General features: G+C 36.1%; 2 protein-coding genes across 3 annotated transcripts; one reads left to right on the top strand and one right to left on the bottom strand.

Annotated features, from left to right (window-relative positions):
• Positions 1-466: 466 nt before the first annotated feature.
• On the top strand, positions 467-1079 carry LOC116179720 (40S ribosomal protein S17). The gene is made up of 2 exons (XM_031499545.1): positions 467-582; positions 639-1079. The coding sequence occupies exon 2, from the start codon at positions 641-643 to the stop codon at positions 1034-1036; it is 396 nt and encodes a 131-aa protein (XP_031355405.1). The 5' UTR covers positions 467-582; positions 639-640; the 3' UTR covers positions 1037-1079.
• A 1710-nt stretch (positions 1080-2789) lies between these two features.
• LOC116179771 (ATP-dependent RNA helicase vasa) lies at positions 2790-10664 on the bottom strand. Of its 2 annotated transcripts, XM_031499606.1 has the most exons (10): positions 10514-10664; positions 10278-10352; positions 5458-5605; positions 5286-5405; positions 4824-5233; positions 4185-4769; positions 4104-4118; positions 3431-3911; positions 3207-3376; positions 2790-3155 (listed from the first exon to the last, which is right to left on the bottom strand). In XM_031499606.1, the coding sequence occupies exons 2-10, from the start codon at positions 10311-10313 to the stop codon at positions 3105-3107; spliced, it is 2016 nt and encodes a 671-aa protein (XP_031355466.1). In that variant the 5' UTR covers positions 10314-10352; positions 10514-10664; the 3' UTR covers positions 2790-3104. The 2 variants fall into 2 exon arrangements, with proteins under 2 accessions (XP_031355466.1, XP_031355474.1); XM_031499614.1 differs by lacking the exon at positions 4104-4118.
• Positions 10665-11474: the final 810 nt, after the last annotated feature.

The following is an 11474-nucleotide window of genomic DNA, read 5'->3' as shown; positions in this document are numbered from 1 at the left end:
TCACTATAATACGTTGACAGTAGATAGAGACCTTAGTTTACAGAAGATAAATATTTAGTCTTCAGATTTAATATAACATAGGTTATGTACAAATGTTTACATTTTACAGGTACTAAAAAATTGACAATATTATGGAATGTTGCATACAATTTCATCATTTATGACATTTTTAGGATAGCATTATCTTTATTGAAGAAAAAAAGGACTAAAAACTTGACTAAATAAGTGAGCGTTACAAACGGGCTTAAGTCGTTAGTGTGTATGTATAATCAATGGTGCCGATTTTTAAAAACAAAAGTGTAATATAAAATCCTGATGCTAGAAAAAAATTAAGATTGCACAATTAGCACTAATTTTAAAGGCCTCGTTAATCCTTCGCGAAAAAAACATTGCAGTTTCCTTATGGTGCGTTCTACTCGGGACACACTGTACATAAATATATGGTGTAAATAACCTCAGTTGGTAGCTCGATTGATTATTCGTAGTGGTAGCATTGTAACAGTGTGTCCTTTTTGACGGAAATTTTGTGGTGACCACGTTTTGTTCGTTTCCGAAACAGCATTAAACTAATTACTTAATAAAGTAAGTAATTTATATTGCGGTAAATTTACAATTATCACACGTATTTATATTCGTAGAAATGGGTCGCGTACGTACCAAGACGGTGAAGAAAGCTTCGAAAGTAATAATCGAAAAGTATTACACTCGGTTAACCCTAGATTTCCACACCAACAAAAGAATATGCGAGGAAATCGCTATCATTCCCACAAAACCTTTGCGCAATAAGATTGCCGGTTTTGTGACCCATTTAATGAAGCGCCTTCGTCACTCCCAAGTGCGAGGAATTTCAATTAAATTGCAAGAAGAGGAACGTGAGAGACGTGACAACTATGTTCCAGAAGTTTCCGCTTTGGAACACGACATTATTGAAGTGGATACAGAAACCAAGGAAATGTTGAAGATGTTGGATTTCAATAACATTAGCGGTTTACAGCTGACTCAACCTCCTACGAATGCGTTTAATAGACGTGCATAATGTAATTCGTAATTTCCAAAAATACATTTTTCATTTATTGTGAGTTGTGTTTTTTTAACATTTGCCGATTTGATTTTCTAAGGGTGTTTTACTGCCATTAACCATCTTTAGTTCCAAAAGAATTCTAAGACAGATAATCCGTAATTGCTTATTGTCTCTTTTGAAGTATTACTTCAGCAGGATTTATCTTTGCACTACTATGTAATTCCAGTAACTACATAAATTATTCATTAAGTAACTGGTTTTCTTTTCATCAATTCCTTTTACAAGGCTCTTGACAAGCCATTCACTTTCAATCAAACAAAAAATCAGGATTACTTCCTGAGGTTACAAAAAGGGGTGAGACTGCTTGCAGCAAGATAGGAATGCTGATGAAATTGAAGATTTCCACTTCCCAGAAGGAAACAACCTGCCCAATCTTGAGATGCCGTATTATATGTGACGATACCTTGCTCCAGAGTTTTCCAGTGAAGAACAGTGACCATGTTCAACTGGATCAGTGCAGACAGTAAAGATTTTTATTAATTCAACAATATTTGGTTTTGCTAATTAGGTACCTAAATTATAATTTTTGAAAACTGTATTTTAGTTACAAAGACAGCTTTGCTCTCAAATATGGGACACAGAAACATATACGGAATACATAGACGGTACCTATTCAGTTTCGTAATAGTAGACCTTAAAAGTCAAAATTTGAACACGGCAGAGAAAAAATATTTTCTTCATTTTTTGCAAGTAGAAGTTTTTCAAGCACTTCGTTCTATGAGTTTTCCGTAAATATATGGATCACTTTTGGGTTATTTCACCGTGAAACTTTCAATTTGAGCCCAAAACAAATGGAGAAATAGCTTGTTGCAGGTTGCTTCTCATTTGCTAAACGCCCAAATTGAAACTTTCACGGTGAAATAACCCAAAACTCAAAAGTAATAATATATTTAGGGAAAACTCATAGTACGTTTTTCAAAGTCCTTGGAAAACCTCTACTTGCAAAAAATGAAGAAAACACATTTTCTCTAAAACAAATAAAACTAAAAATTGGGAATTAAAGATTGACCAATAATGAATTTTACTTATTGCACCAATCGCACTTTCTGTGTAAATTAAAAATCTGGGAAAAATCAAAATTGAACTGTACACTGCGTTCGAACCCCATGTCCCACTCTTAATCTAACATTAGGTACACACATTTTATGTTTGAAATTTTAATAGGATTGAATGAGTAGGCTAAGTCTTACTCTGAGGGCCAAGTCCTCTTTAACCGTGAGGATAGATAAAATGAAACAGATGATTATGCGAAGCACTATACAAAATGACGTTCAGAACATATCTCAATGCTGTTTCTATGGAAACGAACGGGACGCCAGAACTTAAGCTTGCTATTTTTGATCTACATTATGACATTTAGCATGGCAAATTTGATATCATTACAGTATTTATAAAAGAACACAAATGATAACTACTATTTTTTATGGAACGTGGCACCTACTTGTAAGTAAAACCAACACTGGCAATAGGGTCTATTTTGAAATTGAAAGTATAGACTGCAAGTCTACTCTTTTTATGAAATTTTTTTGTCGTACTGGTATTTGCAAAGTATTGATGCATATTTGATACACTGGACAAAGACGTGAGAAAGATAAACAAATTCTTCAGATACAAAAATTTATTTAAAAAAATATGGCTTCCACATTAACTACATGTGTAAACTTAATACAAAACAAAAACAGTATCCTCGCATTCACACAAAACATACTTCAATTTAAAAATATATTTGCGATTTACGTATGCCACACAAAAACGTAACAATACTTAACCAACAAAATCACAGGTTAATTGTTAGGTTTGTGAACGAAATAACAATACTAGAAATACTATAATCATAGGAATAAGTAGTATATTTAAGATGAAAATGAATAAAAGTGAAAACATCATCAATTTACTTTGATGCACCGCACTAATTTGTCTTTATACTATGAAAGTCTTAATATTGATCACTAAGATCACGAAAAGAAAAAAACCAAATAAATTCGTCAAGAAAAATATGAACAACTCCCTATAATACACAGATCTACCAGTCATCTGTAGGCTCCTCAACATTTCTTGATTGTGCAAAATCGTCCTAAAATGATTACATGTTTTAAGTTACCTTGTCAATAGTTCCAAAACTTACCCCTCTAATATCACGTCCTCCAAAAGCGCTGCTACTGTAAGTACCACCGCCTCCGTGCTGCAACCAGTCTGGAACATTTTGTCCGGACTGGGATAGAATTCGAGATAGCTGACTTGCTATTGCACCATCTTGTGAACTGTCATAGAAACTGGTCGCTTTACCACGATTACCTAATAAATGACAAATTAAGAAAAACCATTATAAAAAAAAGTCTGGCCACTAACCCACTCTTCCTGTTCGCCCAATACGATGAACATACTCGTCAATGCTTTTCGGTAGATCATAATTTATTACGTGCTTGACATTTTTAATATCCAAACCTCTAGCTGCGACGGCGGTTGCAACTAAAATATTCTTTGACCCTCGCTTAAAATCATTGAGGGCTTCTTCTCGTTCACGTTGCAAACGATCTCCGTGAATACTGGTACTTATAAAGTTATTTTCACTTAAAAATGTAGCTAGGAAATCTGCATTTCGTTTGGTTTCCACAAACACTAATGTTCTTTCAGAATCCTCCCTTAAAATTTCCAAAAGTTTCTCCCGTTTTTTAAATTTATCCACTTGGAAAAAGATCTGTTCGACGTCGGAACAAGCGCTTCCTACGATTCCTACAGCGACAAAAATGTAGTTGTTTAAAAACTTTGCGGCCAAGTGTTGAATTTCTTCGGGGAATGTCGCTGAAAACATCAAAGTTTGTCGTTCGCCCTGAAATTATACAACGGATATGAGAAATATCTACACCTTCTAATTAAAGCGTACACAAAGTGGTATTTAAGCCGAAATCTGTGTTAATGATTTAAAGGTACACCTCACTAAATTAATCCTAACATTATCAAACAGATTGATCAGTTAGGATAGAATAGAAATAGAACATGCTAATAAAAAATTCGCAATTACCTGAAACATTTGCATCTGCATTGCGAATGCATAAATTAAAATTTTAGATAATGTAAAAAATGCTTTTTGAAAAATACCTACCGTAGCCACCATAGTATCGTGAGTCATCATTTCCTCCATGGCAGGTAGGAAACCCATATCAAGCATCCGGTCTGCCTCATCCAATACCACAAACCGGGCAGATGCAAAGGAGATACTTCCTCTCTTCACAAAATCGTGCATTCTTCCAGGAGTAGCCACTAATATATGGCAGCCATTAACGACATGTTTCCTTTGATAACCTACAGAAGTGCCACCATATGCTTTGGCAACTTTAATTATAGAATTAAACGAAAATTTTCGCGCTTCTTCAAATATTTGTATACACAATTCACGAGTGGGTGAAACGATTATTGCCTGAGGCTGGCAACTTTCACCGTCGAATATTAATTCAGTTGGTTGGTCTAGCAAACAGTGAATTATGGGCAAGAGAAAGGCGGCAGTTTTTCCAGATCCCGTCTGGGCGCACGCCATTACATCCCTGCCGTTCATTATCATAGGAATAGCATTTTTCTGTACTGGTGTCGGTTTTGTGTATCCAGATTTTAAAACATTATCTAATAATAATTTCCGAAGTCCAGACTGCTCGAAATTGGTAATGGGCTTAGGTACGTTTTCACCTGATACCTGAAAAGTTAAATATTAGAAATCAACTCGTCAAAAGTAAACAAGAGTGTTTACCTCTACAGCAATGTCATCATACTTTCCAAAATTCAATCCCGATGTATTACCAGAACTGAACAATTCATCTTCATCCATTGTAGGTTCTGGAGGAACATAAATTTCTCTTTTAGGCTGTTCTGCCTCATCACCTCCCTCTCCAGAATTCCAATTTGTTTCACCGTCGCCTCCACCATCGCGACCTCCTCTGCCACCACCTCTACCCCCACGACCGCCTCCTCTACCTCTTCCTCCTCCTCGATTACCATTACTGTCGCCACCGCCCCAATTATTCTCCCTTGGTTCAGAGTCATCACCACCTCCTCCTCCCCAACTATCTTCACTCTTTTGATTTCCGCCCCAACTATCATCGTTTCGGCCGCCGCCGCCACGACCTCGACCTCCACGGCCGCCCCCACGACCACCTCGCCCTATAAAACAAACTTTTTTAAAAACCCACAAAAATCAGAATAGCTTAGCAACCTCTACGAGAACCGCCGTCTTCGTTATTTTCATCGCCCCACCCGCCACCTCCGCCACTGTTGCCGTTGTCATTATTATCCCAACCTTCACTTCTGCCGCCGCCACGACCACCACCTCGCCCTGTAAAATACTCACGCATTAAAAAGGATAGAAATCGACCAATTGCGCTTACCTCTCCTCTCGCGGCCACCGAATCCGCCTCCTCCTCTACCTCTGTCTTCGCCCCATCCATTATCGTTAGCTGACCCATTTTCATTTGAATGGGCAGAAAATCCCCTGCCCCTGCTAAAGCTGCGCCCACCGTCAGATGATGTGCTGTTCTATAATTTATCAATAAGAAAAAGTTAAAAACAGAAGTAACCTCGGACATCCGCATTGTTATAACAAAAATTTTCATAATCTTTGCGAAAAAACATGGACAGTTCAAACTTGCGTTAAAAAGGGTTGCGCATTTCATTAAAAACATACTGTGAATTTCTGATCCAACAACAAGCATAACCAGAACCAATAAATTAAACAAATATAGCAAATGAGCTCCTGGGTATGGCTATAGCATGTGCAAGCCCAAATTTTAAACCTGATGTTAGTTTTTCTTTTATTTAAACTGTATATGTATGAAATTTCATTTAATTGCTTCCATAAATAAGAAAGTTGGCACTGCACATCATGCACAAAACCAAATTTGGAAAATGGCGCTACATATGAAAGTTTGCAATTTGGTCTGTAAATGGTAGAGATGCGCAATGGGCACTGAATGCTGATCGATTAGGCTCAACTTTTGCAATTGTGTTTTATATGGCTAAAGCTATGCGCATATTGAATTTCATGCAATTCGGTAACTAACAGAGATGTCAAAAGGGCCTTCTTTATTTTTTTGGTCTACATTCCCAATTCACGAACTCCAATCTACAAATTTCATAAATAATCCACCTGTAAAATTTTATCGTAATCGGTCCATTCGTTTATGAGCTATCGTGCTAATGGACAAACAGACTGACAGACACCGCAAAATTATAAACTCGATAGTAGCTGGTTAATAAGCTGGTTAGCTATTGGAACTTCAACAGAGACCAGTATCAATATTTAGTGCCACTCAAAATTCTTAAACCTTTAATTCATTCACAATCATAAATATGTCACATTTGGAATCAATGATAAAACAAATATATAATTATAGTTCTTTAACTAGGGTAGAACCTATGATTAGGTACAGTCACACACACATGTAAACAAAAATTAATGCGAGTGACAATATTCAATGCTATGTCTTGTCTCTTCAGGATCGTAATGATGAACCCATGACTTGTCCTTAGTCGTAATGTCCAAAAAAGTAGTCTCTGCCACAGTAGCGCTTCAAAAGTTGTTCACAGCATTCTAATCGACGTGGTTTATTCTCCTCTGTGAGCTGGTATGGTATTTCCGTTGTGCACAGATTTTGCGGTACCTCAGTTGTGAAACACTGAACCCGACACGTTCCTTAGATATTTCGATACGGTTTTTAATATGCTGTCGAGTGATTCGCCAGTCATTTTGAATCAAATATTCGACAAGTTTGTGATGATAACCACCAAACCCAAAAGAAACATCACACGCCACATACAATCATATGTAGACATCTACATCCGCCATCACCATTTCAATGAAAATTAATATCTTTTTTTTACAATAATTATTGACACAAAACCTGACAATGGTTTAATACTGAAATCGATAGATCTCACAAGACAAATAAACATATATTACTTATTTTATTATTAGAACTATATCTATATATAAAAATGCCGAAATTTATTTACTCACTTCAGAACGACTGCATCCAAATGGATAGTTCTTTTTTTGTTGTGTTTCTCAGTGCTATAACCTTTACCCTAAGCTACGGCACTCTTTTTCTTAAAAATGAAAGCAAAGAATGGAAACGTTACTAATTATTTTATGAAAATAATTGTCGAGATAGAAAATATAAATTCGTACCTACCTACCCTACATCTGTTTTAAAACATCTCCAAATTCTATTTATAAAAAGGGCAAGGTTTGCCGTGACCTTAACAATAAACATAAAATTCATTCAAACCTGTGCCCCTTTGAGAATAGGAGGACGACCGGACACATAATTAAGCCATAAAGGGATAAAATGTTCCAGATTTTTAAGAAGTAATTTAAGATTTTCTATAAACTATAGTAGGTACGGCTTTCTCACGCTTGGGGTAAAAGGCGGGGTCGGATTAAACGCAGTGACGTCCCGAGGAGATAATTGGGGGGGGGGGGGGTTTTCATGATTTGGCAGCTTTCTTATTTATGAAAGCAGTTAAACAAAATATCATATGTAGGCACCTTGAATGAAGCTAAAACTAATACCGGTTTCAAAATTACTGTTAACCCATGCTGTTTGTTTTATTTATGAAGGTAATTTATAATGTAGATAATGCGCAATGCTATTTACGAAAGCATTTATAAAAAGCAAATTGTGCACAACTGTTGTGCATTTTTTTAACCAAAATAGCTTTTGTTTTGCCATCATCAAGGGATATATTTCTTGCAGACGTCTCAATCGCCCTTTGTGCGTACGCTCTTCCAACAATCCGTTCTTGAGGTATAAGAGAATATACCTAATCACGATAAGGAGTCAAGGAGGAAGGCTATGGTTAGTAGAAATTAATCCCTTTCGTCGAGACCTTTCATTAGAGTACCATGAAGGTAAAGGTAATAAGACTAGTTCCACCCCCCTCCCCTCCGTACTTTGATAAGAGGACAGAAAAAAGGGCAGTAGTTGGTAGAAAACGGCTCCTTTTGTTGAAACCTTTAATTAGAATACAATGAGATCAAATTAATTTTTAACCCCCTCACTGAAACCAATTTATTTCGATGAGACCTTTCATTAGAATACCATTGAGTCTCGACCAACCTTCTAGGTATAGGCTACCTACTGCAAAAAATTCTAGGACCAATCCCCTAGAAGTAGTTTCAAACGGCAGAAGTGGGTCTGGACGAAGGATCTCGTGCCTACCAGTATTTTTTCCCGGTCCTAGCATTAATATTATTAGGAGGAAAACACGCTGTCGTCACAATAAACAGTCTTTAAATGATACTTTCTCAGTAGTTAAAAATGTTTCACTAGCCTTGACATAACATCCGAACACATTATACTTCCACTACTCAAAACAAACTGGATGAATCAGCCTGCCCTCCTATGAATGCATCTCATCTGCTTTCATTCCTTACTGCTGGTGACTAAACCTTGATATCGCTCAAGAAAATTCGATACAATATTGGTGGTCCTAACACACTTGTAATTATTTAGATTGTATTTAAAAAAATCAATTCGAAAAACGGCTATGGAAGTGATAAGTGATACACCCACTTAGAAAAATACTTTAGCTTTACCCATACCAAGTATGTAGCATGTTCTGTTGTTTTGATTCGAAATTTGTCCAGTTTTAAGTATGAAACGAATAATCTAATGTTAGGTATACCCCTTTCCCCACTCCCAATAAAAGTTCTACAATATTAACAAAAATAATTGTTTCTTCAAACATAAAAAAACAGGTTTAAAATCTTAATAAGTTCATGTTACACATGATTTAAAAGCCCGACTTAACTTTGGTTTTGATTTCCATCACTGTACCTGGGTAGACCAGGGATGGGGAAATTCCGGCCCACAGGCCAAATACGGCCCGCGATTTATACCAGGCAAATATATTTACAAAAATATTCATGAACAGGATGATTGAGAAACGTCTTGACGAGCATTTTGCGAATTTCTTCCACAAATTGGGACCCAAATTTCGACGCTATAATTCATAAACAGTCGAAATTTCATTTGTCCTACTAACTCAAGACATCAAAAAAAAACAAAAAAACATTGAGCGTATAATCAAGGGTGGCTAGCATTCTAATACTTTTAATCAGTGATTAACCCTAAGCGTAATTTACACGGGATAGTAAAACTCTCAGTTTGTGTCAGAGAGCACTTCCCAATAACTCTCATAATGTAAACAGTGATAGAGAGCTCTCTCCCAGCAAGTCGAAAACTTGCCCGCAAGAAATTGCTGCAATAAAATCTTGCACTATAAACAAGTAAAGAAAATATCAGTTAAATAAACAGATGAACTGCAAGGAATATGCCCCCCTTCCCTCCCAAACCCATAAACAATTTATATAGAGTGAGGTGAAATTTGTTCCACTTGCAACACAAATTTTCGACACGTTTGAGCATTTTTTTGTAAATAAGCATTCGTTTTTATACTTTTTAAGTTCTGTGACACTACCACCCTCTATTCTCATTGCTCTCTCTTCAGCCTTATCACGAAGGCCCCAAAAGAAATCAGTCTGGGCCTGGTCCTTCTGAGAACGCACAAATGTGTCCTTGTTTTTACAATACTACCTTTCCGTTTTTAAGAGAAAACCCACTAATAGAATCAATAGATTCTTGGTTTACAAAAAATAATGGTTTCCAAGAGTGCATTGATCTCATTTTCTTACTAAACATGCTAACTTTCTTGTTGGTCATGTCAGGTGCAAAAAATGTCAATGGCCCTCCTAAACGATCACTTCTAGAATACACAAAATTGCGTTAAATTTAATTGCATACAACATGGATTAATGTCATGTCGATACACATTGCAATTTGCAATGAAAACTAAGTGTCGCGTAAAATAGACGGAAACGATTGTTGTCAAGCAGTACAGTAAAACCAATTATATGCCTATCCGAAGAACATACATTCATTGCGATTTCAATAATTTTATCTGAAAGCGCTCACTTTCGCTCGCATTCAGATTGACAAATTTTTGAACAAATTTACTACCTACACAATTAATTCCAGACACTTCAGTTTGAAAAACACACAAGGTCAAATGTTAGCTTGGTGATAACAATGTGAAGATTAAAAGGGGGGAACAATGAATTTTGCTGAGAACAAAGCATTTTTGCAATAAAATGTGATATAGCCTAACCTAAAATAAACCATCAAACAAACTTTGAAAATTGCATTACCTGCGTTACCGGAACTGGATCGTCCCATTCGTCCATTTTTTTTTGCGTAAAGGAGAAATTTAAGTAGTGAACTGTCTGCAACAATAAAAATGCAAGTGTTATCAAGAACCGCCAAAAATTTACAAGGTTAAATTGTTAATATAAGATTGATTACGCTTAGTTGGTTGTTAAAATGTGTGAGTCTTTACGTATTGTTGATAATCTTAACAGCTAGAACTATGGAATTTGTTTAATACCTTTTTATGTTAAATTGGAGCCGGCGAATTTTGAACGTAGCTTTTGATTGGAATGCTTTCGTCGAGATGGTTTAACTTGAAAGAAAGAAGTCGAACTGGTTGATAAAACAGAGAGTTGATGTACCTTTTCCTTCAGTGACATCTTTTGATAAAGTAGAACACATTGAGAATTGTTTATCAATATGCAACCTGTCACTTTCTGCTGCAATTGTTGGAATGTACTCATCAGATGGCAGGATGTATATATTTGAAAAATGGCGCACAGTTATCCAGAATTGTACCATTGAATATTCAGATTTATTATTCAAATTCAATGGTTGTACATTGAATTTAAACTATAAATTCAATGGTTTACCATAGACCAAATACAATAGACTGAGCACCGGTTTTAATGTGGACCAATACGTATAGATGGAGTTGGACCAACAGAAGTCGCTTACCAGCAACCAGTGGCGCACTGAATTAACGTCAGAAATTTTAAAACTGAATAATTTTATACAACTGAAAACCCGTCATTTGGCAGATTGCGTGGTCAATATTATTATTTTGATTGGTAAATATGATTATTTTGGTTTGTATGCTGTGTAATATCGTCCGATTTTTGAATTATTAATATAGAGATGTAAAAATTGTGTTCTCTGACCAATTCTTCCAAACGCTCAGAAAAGGAGATTGACGAAAATATATGCGGACTTTTTTAAAGGGCATTAAATTTTCTACAAAAAAGTCAGCGGCAGCTTATGCCGACGACGCGAAGTTTCGTTTGGAAACGACAACCGTTTGAAGATTATACAATCACCTCTCCCGCCTAATTGCATTGCCTACTCCATTCATACGCGATATAAACCTAACACCAGAGGAATTTGCTGATGTTTGCGCCGGTTTTATAGCGACTGCATTTGCTAAAAATATACTTACATTCTTTCGAATTACGAATTTTACATTGAAGATTACGCCATGA

Source organism: Photinus pyralis, unplaced genomic scaffold, assembly GCF_008802855.1.
Source record: "Photinus pyralis isolate 1611_PpyrPB1 unplaced genomic scaffold, Ppyr1.3 Ppyr1.4_LG1, whole genome shotgun sequence".
Classification (NCBI taxonomy): domain Eukaryota; kingdom Metazoa; phylum Arthropoda; class Insecta; order Coleoptera; family Lampyridae; genus Photinus; species Photinus pyralis.
The sequence above is the reverse complement of the archived record's forward strand: the minus strand, read 5'-3'. Positions and strand labels throughout refer to the sequence as shown.

Coding starts and splice junctions, on each gene's coding strand:
- LOC116179720 (XM_031499545.1), top strand. CDS start 641: ATGGGTCGCGTACGTACCAAGACGGTGAAGAAAGCTTCGAAAGTAATA.
- LOC116179771 (XM_031499606.1), bottom strand. CDS start 10,313: ATGGACGAATGGGACGATCCAGTTCCGGTAACGCAG. Junction 5,234..5,285: donor AGACGGCGGTTCTCGTAGAG/GTTGCTAAGCTA, acceptor TTTGTTTTATAG/GGCGAGGTGGTCGTGGGGGC. Junction 3,377..3,430: donor TGGGCGAACAGGAAGAGTGG/GTTAGTGGCCAG, acceptor GTCATTTATTAG/GTAATCGTGGTAAAGCGACC.